Genomic DNA, 25,242 nt, shown 5'->3' with positions numbered 1-25,242 from the left:
ATAATTCTCTTTTATTACAAATAAATGATGCTGTGGTGAGATGCTCTATACTCATTTTGTGATTCTTACTGAGCACAAAATTCCCTGATTGTGTAATTACTATTTCCTTTAAATTGCTGTAAAATGTAGCCAGCATGCAAGAAAACGGAATTCTAATCCCTGATCTGTGGCCACTAACTATGAGGCATAAGCTTTGGTCAAGTCCCTGAACCTCTCTGGGCCTCGGTTTCCCCATTAGTAACCTGCTGGTCCCTACACCCCAGAGTCTGCTCTCAGCTGAAAACAGATGCCCCACCCTCTGACTCATCGAGGGCAGGAATCCTCTTTGAGCCCCTGTTCCCCCTTTTCGGCTGCCGCTCCCTGCTCCCCAGAAGCAGCTCAGGGAAAAGAAACAGGCAGGTCTGGGCAGGAGGGTGTAGCAGGGCGGGACTCGGGGCGGGCAACAGGGAGGCCGGCCCCCTAGTAGGAAATGAGACAGGGTAGGAATAACACTTTATAAGCCTGACGCCCTTTTCCTCCAGCCACCCGCTGGCCATCTTCCAGCCTCCTCTGTTCAGTCCCCTCCCCTCCTGGGCAGTCCTCACTTCTTGTCTCCCAAGGCTGCAGTCAGTGGGAGCCCCCAGCCTGCCAGAGCCAGGAGCCCAGGTGGGGTCAAGAACTCCAGCCCCAGGATGTTGACAACATTGCTGCCGCTGCTGCTTCTACTGCTCCTGCCCAACAGGGCCCTTTGTAGCCTGGAAGCGTCAGATGGTGAGTCGGGGCACATCTCCTGCCTTGGGATGGTGCTGGAGACTTCAGCCTGTCTGCATATGTGGGCGAGACCAGGGGAGAGCTTATCCCATGGTGTGTGTGTCTGTAGCTGGCTGGATCTCTCTATAGGGCAGGCAGGATCCCAGAGACAGGCTTGTGACCTAAATCCAGGTGAGAAAGTACAGTTCAGCACATGGGAAGGGGGAGATGGAGGAGGCCAGGGTGGGAGAGTGGTGGTGGAGGACAGGACTGGAAAGATGGGACAGGGACAGGTACAAGTGGTGAGGGAGTTAGCCTCAGGGAGAGGGAAGAGACAGGGGTGAAGTCTGGAGAGGGAGAGCTGAGGGTGTGATGGTGGATGGGGATGAGTCTAGGGAGGGAGGGAAGGTACCCAGAGATGAGATGAGAGACGGAAGGAATGGGAAGACATGGAGAACAGAGGGAAGACTTGGGAAAAGCCCGGGGCTGAGATACGTGAGGCAGAAAAGGAGACCAGAGAAGGTGGAGGAGTCCTGGGGGAGTGGGTGAGGCGAAGCTGGAGGAAGGAGAAGCCGTGGCCAGTGGGAGAAGTCTGGGAGATCCGGCTGCCTGAAAGGCTCCATTTAAACACAGAAGGGGAATTCTTGCCCTTCATTGTCATTGCACGGTGGCCTCCTTCCCCTTCTCCTACAATCTGTACAGCTTCAGTCTCCCCCTCTGAGAAGGAGTGAATAATAACCAGTATTCAGTGAGCGCTCACTATGGTTAATGCACGTATGGGTTCATTTAACCCCCACAAAATCTCTACAAGGCATGCAATATTATTATTTCCATTTCACAGAGGAGACGGGGGCGCACAGCAGTTAAGAACCTGTCTAGGGTTACCCACACAGGTGTTCTTATTCACACCCGTGGGAACAGAGCACTCCTCAAATGCCAACGTCACGACACACACGCACAGATGTGCAACCGCAGGCTCAAACCCTCCTCACACATTCTCTGGGCACCGACTCCGTGCCCGGCCGTTACAAGGTGCAGGAGGCAGAGATAAGCAGATGTGGTTCTAGGCTAGAGGAGCCCAGTGCTGCCCGTGTGCGCAGACAGTTCTGTGGGATCCCTGGAGCAGGTCCACAGTGTCTGGGAGGGTAAAGAGGAGAGGCATCAGGAAAACTTCTCCAAGGAGAAAACAACCAAGCTGAGCCTTGGAGCGTGAATAGAAGCTTGCCAGGAGGCAGAGCAACCCTGACATGCTATTTGCATGTCAGTCAAAAGGCAGCACGGGGAAGTCCAAGGACTTTGATGTATGTAGGTCCTGGGAAGAGGCTGGAGAAGGCGGCAGGGGCCTCGTCCCCAGCAGCCTTGAATGCTGTGCTAAAGACTTGGGACTTGATTCCGTGAACAGACACCCTATGGGGAGTCAGTAGAGCTGAGCGGCTAAAAGTGCTAGACTCCAGCTGCTTGCGTTCAAACCTTGGCTCTACTCTACCATTTTAGCCTGTTTCCCATATGGACTGGGGTTAATAATAGCAGCGGCTGCATTAAGTTAATGGGAGGAAGGCACAAATAACATAATAATGTGTGCCGAGTACAGTGCCCAGGTCATAATAAGCCCAACAATAATAATTATTATTATAATGATTAATTATTGATAGGGGAATGTGTCCCTGGAAGATTTTAAGCAGAAGAACACAATCTTATTTCTGGATGAGGTGGAGGTCAGATTAAAAGGGGTGATACTGAAAGATGAAGGCATGGGTGTGAGGAAAGAGGTCACCGCCCCAGCCCAGGTGAGGGCTGACGGGGCCTGAAAGAGGGCACTGGCTGAGGAGTCAGAATTGGGATGTTTACTGCAGGTCAGGAATTGCTGACCAACTGGAAATGAAATGGGGGAAGGAAGGGGTGAGAGGGAGAAAGGAGATCAGAATGGCTGTTCCACTGACTGCCTGGATTACCCTGGAGCAAGTGGCTTCTCCTCTTCTGGCCCGTTTCCTCGTTTGTAAAAAGAAGATAATAATCCCTGCCCCACTCTCCTGGCACGATTACTGTGAACATTAACTGGGAGGGAGGGTGGGAGGACACTTTATGAAGGGCCAAGAAGGTGGGCGGCCAGCCTCTGGGTAGGGGATTATTATCTCGGCTATATGCTGACCCATCCTTCGCCAGCCTGTCCCACGCCCCCCGGGGAATAATGTGCTGACTTCCGCCCCCCAGGCCCGCAGAGTCTCCACATGCTCCAGATATCCTACTTCCCAGACCTCCATCAAGTGTTGCACCGAGGCAACGCGTCGCTGGGGGGGGTCCTGACACACGTACTGGAAGGCCAGGACTCCAACATCACGATCCTCCAGCTGCATCCCCTGCAGGAGCCCAATAGCTGGGCACTCACAGAAGAAAGCGTACGGCTCTACCTGCAACTGTTCCAGAACATTGTACAGCTGGTGCACAAGGAGCGGGGTGTGGCTTGTGAGTGGCCTGCGCATGGGGGCGGGGCCTACGTGGAGCAGAGCCTGTAAGGGGGTCTTGTGGATGGGCGTGGCCCCAGGGGGGTGGCCTTGTGTGGGTTGGTGGCTCTCTGGAGCCCAGAGGTGCCCAAGCACCAGTATTTGCTTATTGCTGAGTACCAGCTGGAGGCTGGAGAGGAGTCGGTGTTCAAGATCATAGGCCTTTCATCAGGCCCTTGTCCCATTCCTAGTCTTGGGGTAGACCCACCCTGAACCCCAAAAGTTCACTTCCTCCTGATGGACATCCCTCACACCTTCTCCACACAGCCCCTTGACCCTGAATCCCCCATCCACAGTTCCTCTGACCATTCGCTGTTTCCTGGGCTGTGAGAGGCCTCCTGAAGGTTCTAAAGCCCAAGCCTTCTTTGATGTGGCTGTAAACGGGAGCTCTTTTGTGAGTTTCCAGCCAGAGAAGGCCACATGGGAGGCAGGGCCCCAGCCCCACTCCGGAGTGGTCGCCTACACCCTGAAGATGCTCAACACCTACAATCAGACTCGGTACGACCTGCAGCATTTCCTGCAGAACACCTGTATACAGTACGTGAAGGAATACAACGCAAAAAGTTCGAAAGGTATGATAGCATCGGCGATGGGCCTGTGTGGTGGGTGGGTTCCAGGCAAATGGATGGACCTGGATGCCTTGAGAAACAAGAGGCCCAAGGCTGGGGGTTTGGGACTGAGTACACGTAGCTTAAGTCACTTAATGAATTAGCCCCCTTCCTTTGGGGGCAGAAATTCCTTGGGTTTTGACTCAGACCATGGATTCCTTGGGGGTATGTTCTTCACACTAATTCTCTGCATGTTCTCCAGAGAGCCAAACAGGCCGCTCCTACACCTCGCTGGTCCTGGCTATCCTGGTGGGCAGTTTCATCATCACTGGTGTGGCTGTAGGCATCTTCCTGTGCACAGGTGGACGGCGGTGTTAATTACTCTCCAGTGCCCTCTGGCAGACTGCTGGACCAATGGGAGATCTCAGCTCACTGAAAAACCAAACAGATTCCCCATCTGGGACATTGTTTCTCAGAAGGTTTGGAGTGGCAGCTTTCTTCTCCCAGATTTGCCCACCCAGAGTTTGGGGGAGAAAAGGGGAGAAGACTAGGAGACAGAGTACTTGGTTTATTAAGTACTGAACTGGTCCGAAGATGTGAATGCTTCTCTTTCTTTGTGGAAAACAGATGGTGGAGTTGTGGTGGTGGTGGTGGGGTCTATGGCTCATCCTCCAAAGACAGACAGAATCACCAAATAAAACAAGTCATCTACAACCAAAATAAACACCATTCAATGTTTCCAGGTGTGTCAGACGTAGGAAGGGACAATGGTATGAAGGAGGTAGAAAGAAATAACCAGAGAAATGGTAGAAGTGAAAACTGTAAGTATTATGGGAGCAAGGAGTTATTAATCAATCAATCAATTAATAACTAATAAATTCCTTACTTATAATAAGGCATTATTATTTCCTCTACTTTGCAAAACTTCTAGAAAGGTAGCCTCTACCCTTTGCTTCTACTTCCTTATTTCCCAAGCACCCATCACCCACTGCGACCTCACATTTCTGTAAACTGCTCTAATAACATCAACGACCTCTAATTGTGAAAACTTCATCCTCCATGGTATGGGCACATTTCACTTTGTGGACTAGAACTCATATTACCCCAACTTCTGACATATCATACTTCTAAGTTTTAGAAACTGTTCAATTCCTTCATTATGTTTTAGCTTCCTTAGAATTCCATTTTGGAGTTCCTTTTGTTCTCCTTTAAACTGTACCTTTCTGGGTGACCTACCAACTTCCACGGCTCCAAATACCATCTGTCTGTGGTGATTTCTTGTCTTTGACAGTATGTATTTTGTCCAGAAACAGACTTGAGTTTTACTTCTCTGAGCCAGGCATTTTAGCTTCTTTGAGTCTCAGTTTCTTTGTAAACAGGTGTGATAAAATACACAAAAAGGGTACAATACCTCATAGAGGCATTATACCTCATAGAAGCATTATGCATATTAAATAAAAATACAATGTATATATACTCAATAAATATAGAGTGGGGCAAAAGTAAGTTTATAGTTGTGAGTACGTAAAACACAATTTATTCTTGTATTATTATTTATGAATTATTGTATTCTCTTCCATATGAATGACTATGAAGCTACTTTTGCCACACCCTGTGCAGCACTTGCTGTTGACCTCCAGACACCCCATAGGCACTGATTCTTGAAAATCACTGCTACTTTAATATTTTGCAGACATTTTAGAGCCAACATGTTCAAAATAAATGCCAGACCTTTCTCCCCAAACCTGTTCCTTCTCTTCTGTTGTTTACTATCAGTCAAACAGAATTACCATCAAATCATACCAACATAAAGACCTCAGTGTTACCCTTTACTTACTCCCTCTTCATCCTCCATCTATAAAATACAATATCTGTAGACTTTTCTATTCCCTCCTTCCCACTCCCCTGCTTTTGTTCCAGATATCATAATGCATCTATTTCTTTATGGTAGGCATGGGGGTGTGCCACCCGGTCCTACCTTCGAGGAGAGACTTGCTGTTCAGCTACAGGGAGCAGAGCCAGGAGATTGCCTCTTGCTGCTTCAGTGTCTACCTCACCTACAGAGAACAGTCCCATACAAGGTCATGCTCATCCTAGGGCCATCCTCATCTGATGAGTGAGCAAAGCTGGGGTATAAAAAGGTTCAGCCTTTCTGGCCTACTTCAGGACAATTCTGATGAGCAGTATTCACTCCAGAGCCCCTTGCCAGGTTGGTTGGCTGGGTCTGTGTCGGATCTACATGGCAGCTTGGCTTTACCCTCTATTCAATCCTGCTTCCTCCCCCTAGTTAATATCTTGCACCTCAAACTCTGTTTCAGCATCTGCTTCCCAAAAAACCCACCCTGTGATGGACAACCTCACTCTGTCACCAGCAGCTGAGGAATTTTCACAATCTTTCATCTGGACTATGGCAATAGCCTCCTCCTAATTGTTCTCCTGGTCTTTAATTTCTCTGAGTTTTGTCTCATCCTCTACATAACAATTTTTAAAGCATCGATTTGATCATATCATTGTTCTATTTTATAAATTTCCCATACTTACTGAGCTAAATTCAGAATCTTCAAAATGACATTTAAGAATTTGTACCACCTGGCTCCATCCTAATTTTCAAATTTTATTTCTTACCACTTCTTTTTGCCCAACTCTGCTTTAGATGATAATTTTAAAAGCATATTTTTAAATGACAGAAGTAATACCACGACAGTAGCAATATAGAAGTTTACCAGGAGAAAAGTGAAAGACCCCTGCTTTCTCCTTCATTCTACACCCTTACCTCAAAGTTATGCCAAGGTTCTCAGTTGCAGGCAACGGGAACCAACTCTGCCAAATGCAGGGGGAAATGAATATATTCGAAGGTTATCGAGTAATTCCTCAGAGTTGATGGGAGGGCCAGCTAATGAGAGCTCAGAAGATAGAACCAGGGACAACAACCAAAGTCACAGCAAAGGGGCGGTTGAGATAAGGACACTACGGCTGGAACCACTACCTCCCTCATCACTGTAGGCTGCCATCTTAAATGAATTCTACTCCACTGCAGTGTCTTTACACTCTTTGTTCAAGGTTCAAAGTCCTGGTGGGAGCATTCAAATGACCAAGCCTAGACCATGTTGCCTTTGCTTTCGGTGCAAGGAGGTTGGGGGGGGGGGGGGCGGGGAACTTTAGGTACAGTATCTTTGGCTTCTCTTGGGGGGTGTGGGACCCTGTCTCCCATTAAGATTCACACAGAGAAAGAGGTTTCAGATGTTGGAAAACCAAAAATAAACCCTAAATGTTCACTATGTCTCTCACCATCAGTTTATTTACTCATTCAATATATGCTTATCAGTTGCTTCCCTATATAAGGTTGTATAGTGTGTACTTTGGAAGACACAGAATGATGAAGACATGATTCTTCTTGAGGAGATCATTGTTTACTTGAGACGATACAACATATACAAATGAGGATAACATAAGGCAGGATATCCTAATAACTGGAATAAACTTATAAATAAAAATGCTATTTTGTGATTTACTGTTGTAGCTATCATTTACATATTGAGTTATAGTTTTTGAATCATTTAACTTGCATTTAACATTTAGTACTGAGTAACATTCTATACTATAATTTCATTAAGAAGCTATTGTAAGATAGGTATTCTCCGCACTTTAGATTAGGAAACATGCTTAGTGAGGATAGTAAACAGAGGTAAGTAAGTACATAAAGTAAATGGCAGGGCCAATATTCAAACCTGTACCTTCATGTTCCAGAATTTATGCTTTTTCTTCTCTAGTAAAACTGAAGAAATCAGAGGAAACTGGCAGGGACTGGGGGCGGGAAATGTAGGATTTGTGGGTGGCTAAGATATGACTATACAGAGATAGGAAACAGAACAGCTTGAATAATGGCACAGAGTTAAGAAAAGGCAGAATAAGTCTTAGGAAGGATAACTAGCCCAGTGTGGTAGAAGGAAAAAAAATGGTGGAAAACGAGACTGGCAAGATAGGCTGGGATTTCATTGTATTGGGCCTCTAAAACCTGGTGAAGGAATGTATTCTTTAGGAGGGGAAAAAAACCCGTAAATGATTGAAGGTTGATGGACAGAAAGCTGCAGAACTCTTCTTTCCTGTTTGGTCAATGCTGCCACCGCAGTACTTCAGGCCCTCACCAGCTCTGACCTAAACTGCTAAGATCAGATATTACTCATTTTAATTCCCTCAAAAATTTGCCATCAGAATGGTCTTCCTAAAATATGCCAGTCATCTGCTCAGAATTCTTTAGTCCTTCCACTGTTCATAGGATAAAACCCAAACTCCGTAATATGGAGTGAAGACCCTCCATAACCCAGCACCAACCTATGTTTTCTCTAGCTTTCTCTTTAACCCCTCTTAATCCACTTGGATTGCTATAACAAAAATATCATAGAGTGAGTGGCTTAACAACAAACATTTACTTCTTAGTTCTGGAGACTGGGAAGCCCAAGGTCGAGGTGCTGGCATATTTGGTATTTGGTGAGGGCCTGCTTTTTGGTTCACAGGTGTCCATCTCCTCAGTGTCCTCACCTGGTGGAAGCAGGGAGAGAGATCTCTGGGGTCTCTTTTTTAAGGGCATTAGTCCCACTCATGAGTGTTCTATCCTCATGATCTAATCACCTTCCAAAATCCCCACTTCCAAATACCATCATATTGGAGATTAGGTTTCAACATATGAATTTGGGTGGAGGTAGGAGTCCACAAACACACAGTCTATAGTAACCTCCTCCTTTCTCAACCTACCTCTTAGCTCCTCCAAATCATTCTTGTTTTCTCAAATATGCTCTCTCCTTTCTGGTCACGCCATTCCATATTGTATTCTTTTCTCTTCCTGGCTTACTCCTATTCATCTTTTGAAACCGAGTTCAAATGTCATCTCTGCTGTGAAGCCATCCATGGTTCACCTACACATAGCATTTGATAAAATCTAATACTTTGTCATGATAAGCACTTAACAAACTAGGAATAGCAGAGAACTTATTCAACCTGATGAAGGTTACCTATTTTTTTAAAAAACCCATAGCTAACATCATACTTAATGATAAAAGACTAAAACTTTCTCCCTAAAATCAGAAACAAGACAAAGATTTCTATTTTTCCTGCTTCTATTCAACATTGTATTTGAGGTTCTAGCATGAGCAATCAGGCAAGAAAAAGAAATAAAATGCACCTGGATTGGAAAGGAAGAAGTAAAAGTATATCTATTCAGAAATGACATGATCTTATATGTAAAAAAAAATCCTAAAGGATCCACAAAAAAAAAGACTATTAGAGCTAATCAACAAGTTTAGTGAGGTTTTAGGATACAAGATCAATATTTAAAAATCAATTGTATTCCTATGCACTAGGAATGAATAATTCACAAATGAAATTAAGAAGAGAATTCTACTTACAATATCATGTACACTCAAAACCATAAATCCTTATTGAAAGATATTAAAGAAGGCCTAAATAAATGGGAAAACATCTTGTATTCATTGATCAGAGACTTTATATGTTAAGACAGCAATATTCCTCAAACTAATCTATAGATTCAATAATATCTCTATGAAAATCTCATCCTTTTTTTTTGCAGAAATTGATACCCTAATCCTAAAATTCATATAGAAGTACAAGAGACCCAGAATAGCTCTCTCCAAAAAAACTTGAATAAAAATGTTGAGGACTCACACTGGACTTCAAGACTTACTGCAAAGCTACAGTGATCAACACAGTGTTTTACTGGCATAAAGACAGACCTATAGATCAATGGAATAGGACTGAGACTCCAGAAATAAACCCTTACATTTGTGGTTGGTTGATTTTCTACAAGATGCTAAGATAATTCAATGAAGAAGGAATAATCTTTTCAACAAATAGAGTTGAGACAACTGGATACCAGCATGCAAAGAATGAAACTTGAATCCCAGCCTCACACTATCTACACAAATTAACTCGAAATGGATCAAAGCTGAAATATAAGATCTAAAGCCATAAAACTTTTAGAAGAAAACATAGGTATAAATACTGGCCTTAGATTAGTCAATGGTTTCTTAGACATGATACAAAAAGCACAAGTAACAAAAAAAAATAGATAGCTACAATAGAATTCATCAAAACAAAATACTTCTGTGCTTCACAGGACACTATTAATAAAGTAAAAAGACACCCCACAGAATACAAGAAAATATTTGTAAATCATATGTCTGATAAGAATCTACTATCCAGAATATATAAAGAACTCTTACAACACAACAATAAAAAGACAAGTAAACCAATTTTAAAATAGGTACTTTTCAAAAAAAGATACACCAGTGATCAATAAGCACATGAAAATGTGTTCAACATCATAGACATTAAGGAAATGCAAATCAAAACTATAATAAGATACCATTTCACATAATCAAGAAAGGCTATGATAAAACAAAGACAAACAATAATAAATGTTGGGAAGATACGGAGAAAGTGGAACACTCATACAATTCTTCTGGGCAAGTAAAATGGTGAAGCCACTTTGGAAAACATTTGATAGTTCCCCAAAAGTTAAACATAGAGTAACCATATGATTCAGTAATTCTACTGCTGGTATATACTCAAGAGAATTAAAAATATATATTTATACAAATACTTGTATATGAATGTTCATCACAGCATTATTCATTAACAGCCAAAAGGTGGAAACAATTCATATGTCTATCAGTGGATGAATGGATGAACAAGATGTGGTATATTTGTACTACGGAATATTATATAGCCATAAAGATGAATGAAGTAGTGATCCATGCTACAACACAGAATAACATTGAAAACACTATGGTAAATGAAAGAAGAAGCCAGTCACAAAGAACCACATCTTGTGAGATTCCATTTATATGAAATGTCCAGCATAGGCAATCCACAGACAAAGAGAGTAGGTGAGTGGTGTCCAGTGCTGAAGGGATAGGGTGGTGACCGAGAGTGACTACAAAAGGATACAGGATTTCTTTTGGGGTGATGTAAATATTGTAAACTTAAATTGTGGTGATGAATGCACAATTCTAAATATAGTTTAAAACATCAAATTGCATACTTGGGTGAATCTTATGGTATGTGAATTATATCTCAATAAAAATGTTTCAAAGTGGTAACAAAATAATCTTCAATATGAAAAAAGGAAGCAATAGCTGCTTAAATCAATGATCAGCAAAAAAAAATTAACTTGTTTTTTAAATTAAAAAAAAAAAAAGCCCCCAGGCCTGGCTGGTATGGCTCAGTGGATTGAGCACAGGATTACAAAGCAAAGGGTCTCCGGTTCGATTCCTAGTCAGGGCACATGTGCAGGCCAGGTCCCCAGTAGGGAACGCACAAGGAGCCACCACACATTGATGTTTCTCCCTTCCTTCCCCTCTCTCTAAAAATATATATATTTTTAGAAGTATATGTGTGTGTATATATATATATGTATTTTTTTTTAAGAAGCCCCTAGAGTTAGGTTAAGGAAGGTTAATTTTCTCTTTGTGCTTTCTCAATCCACAGTCTGCTTGATATTTTTCTGAGTCCACAGGGAGAATAAGGAGGTAGAATTATAATAAAATGCTACACCTGAACTCTCTTGTACTGATAGGGAAACTGAAGCTGGGAAAGACTAAGTGGCTTGTCCAAAGTCCACAGGTAGCTGGCACAACTGGAACTGGACCTTGGGGCTTCTCACTTTTGACCCTGAACTATTGCTGCGAGAGGGGGCAGGAGTCCTAGGACTTAGCGGTAATGGGATCAGTTGTAGTGATCCTCTGAAAGTTGATGTCCATATCCAAATGGAGAGGTAAAGAGGCAAGAAAACAGTGGGATGAGGAACTGACCCTTTAGGGAGAAGGTATGATTCTCATTTCAAGGAGGTTCTAACAGAGTAGAGAGTGAATAGGAGGTTCACCTGCCTATACTTACACATGTGAATACTTGTTCGTAGTTGTTTACCTTGGATTAGTCAGTGCCCCTCTCTGAAAGAGAGATTTTAATTTCTAAAAGATACCTTCTAGCTCTGATAACTAGGATTCTGAGTTCTGAAGTCCAGACAGCTGGCATTTGGGCAACTGTAAGGGCCCCAGAAGTCTTACCCTTAAGCTTCTTAAAACTCCTTCAGAATGTAGCTTAGGCCTGACCTCAGCCATCCAGGAGGTCCAGCTGGAATTTGCACAAGAAATAAACAAATCTGGAATAAATTTAAACAAGTCACTTCCCGAATATTCCAAAAGCCTCCTTCTGGGTGGCTTGGCTTACAAGCATGGCTTGTAATTCCCTGCCATATAATTCAGTTTAACATTTTATGTCTTGATTATATGCCTCCTGCCAGGTGGTCTCATGTTTAGGTTACTGTGAACTATTCTTCTTCCAATTCAGTCAAGTGTTGCCGAGGCCAATTTGATGCAAAGCATTGTGCTAACTGCTCTCAGGGATGTAGAAATGGACAAATTGAGATCTCTGCCCAGGAGCTCAGTCTAGAGCATGCAAAACTACTCACTGTTTTCTACCTCCATGTCTTGTCCCACTGGAGGGGTTCAGAGACAATAACACTTTTGGGGGTGTCATCTAGGATAGCAATGCCTCCTTCTGGAATACATCTTGAAGAACCAGCCCAAGGCTCTTCTTGAGAAGATGTCACTCTTTTCAGAAGTATGTCCATGGTGTTTGGCTTGATTTTTTTTTTCATCATAAATTTGCTTGTAAGCAGATAATAAACCATGAACATTCCCCACTATAATGAAAATCTTTCAATGTTAGGGTCCATGTCTTCAAACGTTTTAAAGATCTTGTTGAGGCCTACAAAAGCTTCTGCTAAACCCTTCACTGTGAATTTTCTTGGTGTGTCTTCTTCTTTTTCTTCTCCTGCAGTTTCCTTTTCTCTTGTCGCTCCTTCAGCAAGGCACTCCTGTTCCATTTCCATCATGAGGCCGCTCCTCAGGAACCATATCTGGGAGCACCCCAATGTCATCCTCATCCACAACCAGGCTAAGTTGTTCACCACGTCAACAAGCCTTGTTGACTTTTGCAACCTCCTCATTCTTGGAAAATCCTTTGAAGTCATGGATGAAGTTCTTGAGAGTCTTCTTCCAGATCCCATTCATACAATCCTTGGTGATATCACCCCAAGCCCGAGCAAGGTTCTTGACACAGTCACAGATGTTGTAATCCTTCCAGAACTGCATCAGTGTCCTCTCATTGTCTTCCTCAACTGCAGCAAGAGCCTGGAAAAGGTCCTCCTCTGGGAGGAGGCCTGCAAAGCTGATATAACTCCTTGGTCCAGTGGTTGGATCAAGGAGAAGGTATTTGGAAGGAGACACACCACTTTAACATTGGGATGAAGATGACCAATGAAGGAGGATGTCTGGGAGCATTATCAACAATACGCAAAATCTTGAAAGGTGTGTCATTCTCAAACAGTACTTCTCCATTTCTCCAGCTTAACAATTCAAAAGACACCTTGGGAGAGAAGCTGGGTGGCCCATGACTTCTTATTGCTCCTGTAGTACACTGACAGCCTGTGCTTGCTGACCTGCTTGCAGGCCTTGGGTTTCTCAGTGGGCTAGATCACAGAAGGTTTCAATTCATAGCCTGAAACATTGTCCCCAAGCAAGACTGTTACCCGGTCCTTAAAGGCCTTGAAACCTGGCGTTGACTTGGCCTCCTTATACATAGAAGTCCTCTCAGGCATCTGTTTCCAGAATAGGGAGGTTTCATCCAAATTGAACACTGGCAAGCAATTTTCCTCCACAGCCAGCTTATCTCGAGTTTCCAAAAATTCTTTGGCTGCCTTCACAACAGCACTCACAGACTCCCTTCTCGTTATATAATGAATAACGACTCTTGAATCATTTAAACCACCCAGAGCTAGCAGTAAATTCATCAGCATCTGGTCAGGCCTTTTTTCCTGCATTGCAAACTTTTGGCTTTGGCTATGATCTTCACGGTGCCGAGAGGAACACGTTTCTCGTCTGATCTTCAATCCAGCTCTTTAGAAGTTCCTCCATGTCTGACACAGGCCCTTCTCAAATTCTTGTTAGTCTCGTTGCCTTCAGTGAAGCAGATCCATTAACAGCTTCCATCACTTTGGTCTCGTTCTCTAAGATCCGTGGCTGTAGTGGAATAGGATATGCCTGACTGGTGAACAACACCCATCACTGATTTTCCACTTTCATAATCCTCAGTAACTTGGAGTGTGGTTTCTAGGTTAATCACTCGATGTGGCCTCTTACTGGCAACAGTAGCAGTGGATTCTGTATGCTTGTGGCCATGATGAACAAAACGACACGAGGCTACATCAAGCACGAGATGGGATGCAATGGAGAGATGAGGTAAACACAAGATACATGAGGCTGCTGCCTGCACAGCGCAGCACTCCGTTTTATAGCAAACCACTCTCTTATAAGTAGAAAGAGTACCCTCTAAAATACTAAAACGTGTAGTATAGTAAACACGTAAACCAGTAACATAGCTGTTTGTTATCATTATCAAGCACTATGTACTGGACATAATTGTATGTGCTACACTTTTATAAGACTGGAGGTGCAGTAGGTTTGTTTATACCAGCATCACCACGAATACATGAGTAATGCTTTTCCCCACCATGTTATGGTGGCTGTGAAGTCACTAGGCATTAGACATTTTTCAGCTCCATTGTAATCTTCTGGGACCACCACTGTATATACATTTTGTCACTGACTGAAACACCATTATGTAGCATATGACTGTACCTCGATTTTTATTCTGAGTAAGATGGGAAGCCATTAGAGGCTTTTGAGAAGAGGAGCGCCATGATCTGACTTCTGTTTGAAGAGTGTCATTATGGCTACCATGGGGGAAATAGAACTTAAGGGGTAAAGACAAATTCAGGGAGCCCCAAGGACATGTACACTGCGTCTAAAAGGTTATTATAACAATACGGGTGAAAAATGATGGTGCTGTGAACCAAGGTGTTAGCATGGATGGTGTCCAAAGTACCTGGACATTGGACATATTATGAAGACGGAGCTGATAGAATTTGCTAACAGATTGGATGTGGGTATAAGAGAAACAGAAGAATGAAAAAATGACTTTAAGAAATGCAAATTAAAGCCAAAATATAATGAATGCTACTACTTAGCCACCAGAATAGTTAAACAGAGAAATGCAAGTCTGGGAACGAAGGGAGGGAGGGGGAAGGAAAAGACAATACTGGAGAGGATATAAAACAACTAGGACTTTGATACACGGCTGTTTGTAATGCAAACTGGTACAACCACTTTGGAAAGCTGGTAGTCCCACTGAAGCTGAATATACCTCCTAGGTATATATCTAATGGAAACCCTTACATAAGTTCAGTGAAAAATGTATATATGATTGGTCATAGCAGTATTCCCCGGAATAGCCCAAACTGGAAACTACCCAAACATTCGTGAAGAATAGAACGATGGAACAAATTATACCATATTTACATAATAGAATCTACAGCCATGAGAATGGGCAAATTATTATATGCCTTAGTATGAATTAATCTCACAAATATAATGTTGAGCAAAAGAAGCCAGGCAAAAAATTATATGCCCTGGCTTGTGTGGCTCAGGGGATTGAGCGCCCACCTGCAAACCAAAAGGTCGCTGATTTGATTCCCAGTCAGGGCACATGCCTAGGTTGTGGGCCAGGTCCCCAGTTGGGGGTGTGTGAGAGCCAAGTGATTGATGTATCTCTTGCACATTGATGTTTCTCTTCCTCTCTTTCTCCCTCCCTTCCCCTCTCTATGAAAATTAATTTTTATAAAATTTAAATTATATACTATATTCTTCCATCTATATAAATGTCAAAGACACACAGCACTAACGTATGGTTATAAGAAGTCAGGATATTGGTTACCCTCAGGGAGCTGTGATTAGAAGAGGACATGAAGATTTCTGGGGCAATGGTCTGTTTCTTTATCTGGAAGCTAACTATATAAATGTCCTCACTTTGTGAACATGCACTGAATTATACACTTATAAATTGTACACCTTTCCATATCAGCATTAGGTTTCCATAAATTTTACATTAAAGAGGAATGACTAAGGTTTTGGTCTGGGTAACTGGAAGTTACATTCTAATTTTTAAAAATATTTTATTTATTTATTTATTTTAGACAGAGGAGAAGGGAGGGAGAGAGGGAGAGAAACATCAGTGTGTGGCTCCTTTCACACCCCCCCCCCCACTGGGGACCAGGCCTGCAACGCAGGCATGTGCCCCAATTGGGACTCGAACCAGTGACCCTCTGGTTAGCAGGCCAGTGCTCAATCCACTGAGCCACAGCAGCCAAGGCTAAGTTCTCATTTTTTGAAAGGGGGATGCTATAGGAGCAGTAAGTTTGGTGGGAAATACACCAGTTTTGTACATATTCAATTTGATATTTAACAAAACACTTATTAGTATTATACTGATACTAATTTGTATTTCCATTCAAGTGGAAATGCTGATAGGCAGTTGGGACAGGTCTAAAGTTTAGGAAGAAGTCTAGGCTGCAGACCGAACTTTGGGAGCTTAGCATATAGGTAATGTGTAAATCCACGAAGCTAGATGGGATCACCTAATACCTAGTGTAGATACAGAAAATGTTTGAGGTCTAAACCCTGGGATGCTCCAACATTGAAAGACTAGAGATTAAAGATAAACCAGCAAAGGAAACTGAGTGGTGGACAGTGAGGTATAAAGGAAACTAAGACGGAGTGGCATCTCAGAAGCCCAGTGAGAAAAGAAGTTCCCAGGGGAAGTGAGCAACTATATCAGATTCTCCTGGTAGGCGGAGGAAGGACAGGATTGAGAATTGATTCTTGATGGACATCATTGGTGACTTTGGTAAGAGCACTCTGGGTGGTGTGGTGGGGACAAAGCCTCATTGGAGCGGGGTTAACAAAGAAAATGAGGAAACCGATTTGAGCCAATGAGTATAAGTAACTCTTTTGAGGAGCTTGGCTTGTTTTATAGGAGAGCAGAAAAGTAGGGTATAAAATACAGTGTTAATTAAGGGTATTAAGAAAAAATGTGTGAGCCCTGGCTGGTGTGGCTCAGTTGGTTGGCATGTCATCCCCAAAATGGAAAGGCTGCGGGTTCAATTCCCAGCCAGGGCACATGCCTGGGTTGCAGGCTTGGTCCCAGGTCGGATCACATACGAGAGGCAACTGATCGATCAGCATTTCTCACTCTCGTTGATGTTTGTCTCCCTCTCTTTCTCCCTCCCTTTCCTGCTCTCTAAAATCAATAAGCATGTCCTCCAGCGAGGATAACAAGAGAAGTGTGTAATTAAGTATTGAAAGGAGTTATAGGGTTGAGAGGAATGTTTTTCTTTTAAGAAGGTAGACAATACAGCATGTTTGTACACTCACAGGATAATCAATAGGAAGGGGAAGTGTCAGCATTATGCTGACACCAAAATGCAAAAGAGAGGCATTACAAGGAAACTACAGATGCATATTCCACATGAACACAGACCCAGAGATCTTCAACAGACTATTTGTGCATGCAGTCCAGAAACATAGAAAATGGATAATCTGTCACTACCAAGTGGGGCTTATTCCAGGTAATTAAATAATGGTACAACATGAAAAAAAAATCAATGAATGTAATTCACTCTATTGACAGACGAAAAGAGAAATAAAAATACATCTTGGGACCGTGAAGGGAAAGTCAAGAGAATAGAAGATAAGGTCATTCAGGGCACTGACGTCATCGAGCTGCTTAATTAATCAAAGCTGAAGCCACCCTTGCTGCAGAACATTTCATCGCCTGAGCCAAAGAGATAACACTGGAGCTGAGGTTCAAAGGCGCTGCGGGAGTGAGCTGTGTGGATAACTGGGGGAAGAGGCTGCCAGGCAGAGGGGCCGGCCAGGGCAAAGCCCTGAGACTCCCGTTGACCCTGCTTGGGGAGCTGGCAACCCTCCGAGCTGGAATGAAAAGTTCCCGAGTCAAAGATTTCATGAGGTTAGAGGAACGAATTCACTCACTGGGATGGATCTGAGCACCAACTTTTCGTTTTCTTGAAAGTTGTGTCACACCTGGGCCGGAGGACCCAGTAGCCAGTGATTTTGTCCCTGGGCTCGTAGGACTGGAAACCATGGAAACAACGCACCGGCTGTCTTCTGTCAGCACTCGACCTACGGGAGATGAACGGATAAATCCCAATGAGGCATCTGTTTTAAACATTAGCTTTTACCTTACACATATCCATGTGGCACATCTTAAATGTTTTTTTATCTTGATATTTTGTTAATATCAACTAAGGAACAACATAACATTGAAAGACTATGTACACTCAAATGTTAGTTAGAAATGTATTTGTTAGTCTACATTTTTAAATTTATTTTCCCCATCTAATTATAAAAAAGTAATACTATAGAAAATATGGAAAATGAAAAAAGTAGAAAGGAAGGGGGGAACCAAATTTCATCAATAAATATTACTATTTAGAAATATTCCTTTTTAGAATTTTTCTGTAGTTATCATTAAAGTAATTGGAATCATAGTGTATATGCTGCTTCATTTGTGTATCATTGTGATAATGCTAGTGTTATTACAAATTTTTTATCAATTATTTTAATGGTGCATAATATATCACCATGTAGCGGTGTCATAGCTACTTAACCACTCTTCTGTTGTTAGAATCTGTATTTGTTTTTACTTTCTCACCATCGCAAATATGTATGGTGGTACCTAATGTTTTTTATCTACTGGTTAAAAAAATAAAGAAGGAAAAACACATGATAATCTCAACTGATGAAGAAAACACATTAACAGCACTGGCTGGTCTGCCTCAGTGGATTGAGTACTGGCTTGCAAATCAAAGGGTCGCCAGTTCGATTCCCAGTCAGGGCACATGCCTGGGTTGTGGGCGAGATCCCCAGCAGGGGGTGGTGAGAGGCAACCACACACTGGTGTTTCTCTCCTTTTCTTTCTCTGTCTCTTTTCTCTAGAAATAAATAAATAAAATCTTTTAAAAAATAAAAATAAAAATAACTTTCAAAAAGGAAAAAGAAAACACATTAACAGAATTCAACATCCATTCACGTTGAAGTCTCTCAACAAAATAGTAACAGAAGGCAATTTCCTCCCCCTCCAAAGGCGGTCTGTGGAAAGGGTATTATAGTTTACCGTGGAAGGCTGCATGTGTTCTCCTTAAGATGGGAAACATGGCAAGGATGTTCACTCTTGCCATTCCAATATCATCCAGCAAGTTCTAACTAATGCAACAAGGCACGGGAGTCAGGAGAGACACATGGAATGGAAAGGAAGAAGGAAAATGCTCTGTTAGTAGCCAACATGATCGTCTATTTAGAAAATTCTATTAAATATACCAAGAAAAACCTCCTAGAATTAATTAGCAATGAGTCTGGCAAAGTTATAGAATACAAAGACATAATAAATAAATAAATTGTATTTCTATATACTGGCAATGAGCAATTGAAAAACAAAATTAAATAAACAATATATTTACATTGCACCAAAATAATAAGGTACTTAGGGATAAATATAACAAAATATATGACAGATATTTATGCTGAAAACTACAAAGCTCCAATGAAGGCAATCAGAGAGGATCTAAATAAACGGAATGATAAAACATGCTCACTGATGGGAAGGCTCAATTCTGTTAAGATGTCAGTTCTCCCCGAACTGACATAAAGATTCAACACAAGCCCAGTAAAAATCCCATCAGGATTTTTTGGTAGATACCAGTAAATTGACCCTAAAATTTATTCAGAAAGGCAAAGGAACTAGAAAGCCAAAACAACTTCAAAAAAATAGAACAGCATTGGAGAAGCCACACTATCTGATTTCAAGAGTTCCTCGACCACTACACTAATAAAGACAGTGTAGTATTGGCAGAAGGAAAGATGCACAGATCAATAAAACAGAGCAGAGAGTCCAGAAATAGACTGACACAAATACGGTCAATCGATTTTTTTTACAAAAGGATAATGGGGAAAGGTTGTCTTGTCAACAAATAATGCTGGAGTAATTGGACATTCATGTGCAAAAATGTTAACCTTGACCTGTACCTTAAATTTTTTTATTTTAAAACTTTAGTTGGAATAGATCATAGACCTAAATGTAAATCTATGAAATGTTGAGAAGAAAGCAAAGGAGAATAATCTTGGTCACCTTGGGTTAGACAGAGCCCTTTAAATGCAGCGTCAAAGCAACATTCTTAAAGGGAAAAACTGATCAATGGGACTGCAGGAATAGAGGGCACAGCAATGTTGCTGGGCTTAAGGGGAGAGGGGTTTTGACTACAGAGGGGTGGCGTGGAAATTTTATATTTTGTTTGTGATGGTTACCTGACTGTGCATTTGTCAAAACTCACAGAACTATATACCAAAAAAGTGAATTTTACTGAAGTAAGCCACAATTAAGTTATATACACACATATACAACATGTATGTATAAATTTTTGAAGAGTTTTCTTCCTCGTATTACTATCAGGTCACATCTCTGGATTCTGTATTTGTACCACTGATTTTTTTGAGCCCACGATTAGGACTGTTTTAATCCCTGTTCACGTTCCATTTCCTCTCATTCCAGAACCTAAAACGTCATCATTTGGAATGTATGCGTTCTGAGTAGGTTATTCTTCCTGTCTCAAGAAGGTCCAGCTCCTATTATTAGGAGTGGTAAAATAACACGCCATCTGCCATTAGCACTTGAGCGGGGATCCGGTTATTGGGTTAACTAGCTGTCATTGCGGATGGCAGTGGCAGGCCTCTGAGGTCGGGGACACGGGACAGCTGTGCTTTGACGGGAGGAAAGGGAAAAGCCTGCAGCACAGCGCAGCAACAGGGCACCAGAGGCTAGAGGTGGAGGTGGAAGGGCGGCGATCAGGGAGCAGAGATGGGAGCGCGCCAAGAACACGCTGCGCTAACTTCACAGCTTTGCCTCCGGCTGGCTCTGGACTTAAGCCAGTCTCTTCCTTGAACTTCCATTTCCTCTCTTCTGAATCAGTCCAGTCTTTGCTCACATCTGTTCCATAGTGTTACCAAGATCCTCTTCCTCTGTCCCCATTTATTCAACAGATATTTATCATAACTGACTCTAATAACACTCTCCTCTGTTAGTACAACGTGAAAACCCTCGTAAGTCTGCTTATCTCTTTTGATCCAAGGGAAGGAGAATTAGCCCTAATTTCCAGCGATGGAAGTAGAGGTTCAGAAAGGTTAAGTGATTTACCCAAGGTCACCCTTTTAATTGAGGCCTGGACTCTTTCCACTACTTATACTCTGCTGCCCCCTACTGTGCATTTAGCATTAGGCAAAGCATAGTTGCTACCATCTAAGAGCGCTTATATTTGTTAATCTAATGAATAATTATTGAGATCCTACTATGTGCCAGAAACAAAGACAGACATGGTCCTTGTGCACATGGAGCTTATGATGCAGAGGGGGAGGCTGAACTGCACCAATAATTACAGAATTACAGTTTGGATAAGTACTATGCAGTATAAGGTGCTATATAAGGGTGTTGATTAAGGACTATGTATCCTAGTCTGGAAGATTAGGGAAATATTTCATGAAGTGGAATTCGTAGGAATGGATTACTTATTGGCTACAGAGGAGGTTGAGGAGCTCTCAGGTTCGAACTGGGCAGACGGAGTACTGTTACTAAATTGGGAAAGCCTAGAGGAGGATGAGATTCCGAATAGAAAGAGTGTGCGCTTGGCTTTGCCTTTTGCAGTTTGGAAATCCTGTGAGACGTGTAGGTATGGGTGTGGAGTGAGCAATTGGACTTAGGAGTTCAGGAGCAAGGTCTAGGGCTAGAGACAGACGTTTGGGAGTTGATGGAATGCCAATGGTGTTTGAAACTGTGGTCATGGGTGAAATCTCTAAGTAAGAAAAGATCAGAAAGAGAAGAGGGCTTATAACTGCCCAGAGAAACTCCTGAATGTAAATGTAAACGGTCAATTAGAGGAGAAAGAACAGAAAAGGGAACCTGGAAAGAGGGGCTTTGAGACAGGCAGGAAAGTCAGGAGAGTGTGATAGTATCAAAGCCAAGGGGAGAGTGTGTTTCAAGAGGGGACTGGAGAACCGAGGTAGAAGTTCTGCATAGACATCACATAGAAGCTGTGTGCCTGGCTAGCCTGTGAATCAGAAGCCTAGAGGTTGAGAGAACCAGGCCAGGACCTCCTCGAAAACCCTGCAGAGGCCACCGGAGTATGTTGTCCTGGAATGGTAGTCTTTGTGCTTTTTCTCACATACCGCCAAAAATAATTTTGATAAATGATGCCACTCCATCATTAAAGGGTAGTTCCCTGAAACCGATAGTTTTAATTGCTCCTCTGTCACTTCCAGGATTTTTTATTGCCCCAGGCAATGTGCCATAGTGAGGTCCAGGGATCTTTTTTTTTCTCTCTCTAAGATTTTGTTTGTTTATTTTTAGAGAGAGGGGAAAGGAGGAAGAAAGGGAAAGAAACATCAATTGGTTGCCTCTTGCTCACCCCCACAACTGGGGACCTAACCTGCAACCTAGGCATGTGCCCTGGGCTCGGAATCAGCGACCTTTTGGTTCGAAGGCCAGTGCTCAATCCACTGAACCACACCAGCTGGGGTGGGATATGCCTTTCTTACGAAGACTAGCAGGACTACAATTATGAAGTCAAAGCCAGCTTGGAGCCTTAACCCCACAACCTTTCTCAGGTAGAATACACACGGAAGCTGAGGATCGGGAAATTAATTCCCTTAAAAATATCAGTGCACGAGTACCCTTTAGAAAGTCTTCTTGTATCATAGGGATATTGCATACCCCTATTTGAAAACTAGTGTTGCAAAGGATTATGGGCAATCTGAAACTATTGCCAGGTTCCTGGAACCTGAAACTGACTGATGGGACCAGCTGGCCCTGATGGAATCAGATCCCTACTTTAACTATCTGACAGGTATAGGGAGTTTCAGAGATAGGTGTGGGTGGTTTAGGGGATCCTCCATAGGCTTGACAGTTTAGGCATCTTCCACCAGTCCTGCGGACCATCTGAAACTCCATCACGGCTCTTAGAAGCAAGAGCCAGCCATCAGGGCCTGCTGGCTTCAGTGACATTAGCGTCCAACCCAGCTTAGCAACATGGAGGCCAGAAGCACTGAGGCTGATTACTTAGAGCGCCCCTCCAGACTATCCATTCCAACTCATTCTCTCAACTCCCACGTGCTTAGTTGGTGTGTGAGGTGTTAGGGTTACCACCCCCCCAGAAAAAAAGCATAAGCCATAGGTCAAACCCTTGAGATAAAGAGGGAGCTAAACTAAGTTCTTGTCATAACAGTAATACAGACCCACATTGTCCTTCCCAACACCTATCTAGTGCTTCTCTGTTTGGATGCGGCAGTTTTCCCAGCTGGAGAATAACTAGGTTGATTCTGATCTTTTGTCATTATGAAGAAAGCTACAATGAATAATTTTGTATGTTTGTACATATGCAAAGGTTATCCATCGAGGATAAATTCTCAAAATCAGAGTAGCTGGGTCAAAGGTGTGCTCACTTTCAAGGTGGAGAGGCATTGCTAATTTGTGCTCCAAGGAAGTATCCCAGTTTATGCCCCTTCCAACAGTACTTTCCTCGCGCCCTCTTTGGCACTGTAATAGCCAAAGTTGTTTTTTTTACATTTGCAGTCTTGTCAGAAAACAATAGCTCATTGTTTTAATTTGCCTTTCTCTAAATATAAATGAAGTTGGTCTCTTAAAAATATATATAAGTGCATTCATGTTTATGTCTACCTGAAGCCCATATGTCCTTGACCACTTTTGAACTGGGTAATTCGTCCTTCTCTTACTGGTTTTTAAGAGCTGTCTTCTGTTAAGAAAACGAATAATAAATATTTTACCCAGTTGATTGTAAAATTTACTTTATCTCTGGAGGCCTGAATTTTTGGAACCACCCACCTAAAGTGAATAGCTTTTCCTTACATTTCAGTATATGCCCTCTTTTTAGGGGAATGGCCTTTAGAGACTGTTACACTAACTTAAAAAAAATTCAACTTATATTTATTTATTTCATAGAAAATATATTCATATGGTTTTTTAAAAGGTCAAAGGACACCAAGATGCATACAGTAAAAAACCTCCCTCTCGCCCTGCCCTCACACCACGTAACCACACAGTCACCCTCCGATAAGGCATTTGCTGTTACCCTTCCATACGTCACCCTTTTACCAGCAAACAAGAAAGTTCATTCTGGCTCTCTCCCTCTCTCTCTCCTTTTCTCCCATACTATCATTACATAAATAGTACCGCACTATACCCAGGACTCTGCTTCTTGCTTTTTTTTTCATTTAACATTATATTTTGGAAATAATTTTCTAACAGTTCATAAAGTACTTCCTCATTATTTGTAATGGCCTCAATATTGATCCATTGTATAAACCTCATTTTGAATATGCTCTTAAGGGAAAAATCTAAGTGGAAAATACCCCCAGATCATTTGAAGCTGGATCTTGAGACTGAGGCAGGGGATTGAACTGGGACTTCTTTACATCCTTAACAACTGGACCCTTTCCTCCCTCCAAGCTTTATCCCCTGTTTTTGGCCAATTAAAACTTCACACAATCTCCCATTGCTTATAACTTTGAAGTATGTGTGGTGTATATTGCACATAAAACAATTGCCCAATGACACAGGCTCATCTCAAATACCACTTCCTTTTTGAAGCCTTCCTTGACTTCCCGATTTCCCCGCCAGAGTGACCGCACTCCCTCGCAATCCTACGGCACATCGTAATGTGTTCAGGTTATTTGTCACATTGAACACCTGCTCAAGTCTCATCTTTTTTTTTTTTAACCTGAAAACTGTCTCACTTGCCACAGCACCTTCAAGAGTGGCTGCTTAGTACTGTCTATGGAATTTTTAAGGTAATCAATGAACAAAGGTGCAAGGAGTTAAGCACACACACTTTATGTCAGGCACTTGGATTTTATTCCTGGTTTTGCTGTCTTCTAGGTGTATCATTGGATAAATCACCTCCCCTCTCAACTTTTCCTTAGAATCCACTTCATAAGACAGTTGTGAGGATTAAGCGAGATAACACTGAAAAATTGCTCCGCAGATACCAAGCCCTCATTGAATGCTGGCTGCTGCAATAAGGATTCAGAAGGAGAGAAGTCAGAGAGACTTCTACATCTCTCAACTACATTTCCTTTCAGATTTCAAGTAAGAACTTCCTTCTTCCCTATTCTTGTTTTAGGTTGTTTGGGGATTTTGTTTTATTATTAGGTTTTGTCTTTATCTTGGGGATAAATTTGGCCGGCTGCAGGCCTAGGGCCCCCCAGCAAGCAGCACAAGCTGCCCAGTGCTGTAGATTTTTGTGATTACCAATTCTTCCCTTCCTTTATAAGAAGTATCTCTGCCCTGTGATTGAGCTTGTAAATTAGTTTCTTCCAATCAAATGTTAAAGGAAAAACATTCAATGACACTTGTTAAAGCACAGTGAGGAAGACTTGACTCACAGCAGCGGGGCTACCGCCACAGGCACA

At 42.5% G+C, this 25,242-nt stretch overlaps 1 protein-coding gene across 1 annotated transcript; it reads left to right on the top strand.

The window, feature by feature from the left end:
• Positions 1 to 489: 489 nt before the first annotated feature.
• On the top strand, positions 490 to 4,670 carry PROCR (protein C receptor). The gene is made up of 4 exons (XM_045833107.1): positions 490 to 750; positions 2,941 to 3,192; positions 3,527 to 3,802; positions 4,041 to 4,670. The coding sequence occupies exons 1-4, from the start codon at positions 672 to 674 to the stop codon at positions 4,154 to 4,156; spliced, it is 723 nt and encodes a 240-aa protein (XP_045689063.1). The 5' UTR covers positions 490 to 671; the 3' UTR covers positions 4,157 to 4,670.
• Positions 4,671 to 25,242: the final 20,572 nt, after the last annotated feature.

This window comes from Phyllostomus hastatus, unplaced genomic scaffold (genome assembly GCF_019186645.2).
Source record: "Phyllostomus hastatus isolate PE091 unplaced genomic scaffold, TTU_PhHast_1.1 phas_contig_17, whole genome shotgun sequence".
NCBI classification, from domain to species: domain Eukaryota; kingdom Metazoa; phylum Chordata; class Mammalia; order Chiroptera; family Phyllostomidae; genus Phyllostomus; species Phyllostomus hastatus.
The sequence above is the reverse complement of the archived record's forward strand: the minus strand, read 5'-3'. Positions and strand labels throughout refer to the sequence as shown.

What these genes read in the sequence shown, in the direction of transcription:
- PROCR (XM_045833107.1), top strand. Translation starts at nt 672, where the DNA reads ATGTTGACAACATTGCTGCCGCTGCTGCTTCTACTGCTCCTGCCCAAC. An exon ending in TAGCCTGGAAGCGTCAGATG is followed by an intron (nt 751 to 2,940) that starts GTGAGTCGGGGC and finishes TCCGCCCCCCAG; the next exon opens with GCCCGCAGAGTCTCCACATG. An exon ending in CAAGGAGCGGGGTGTGGCTT is followed by an intron (nt 3,193 to 3,526) that starts GTGAGTGGCCTG and finishes CCCCATCCACAG; the next exon opens with TTCCTCTGACCATTCGCTGT.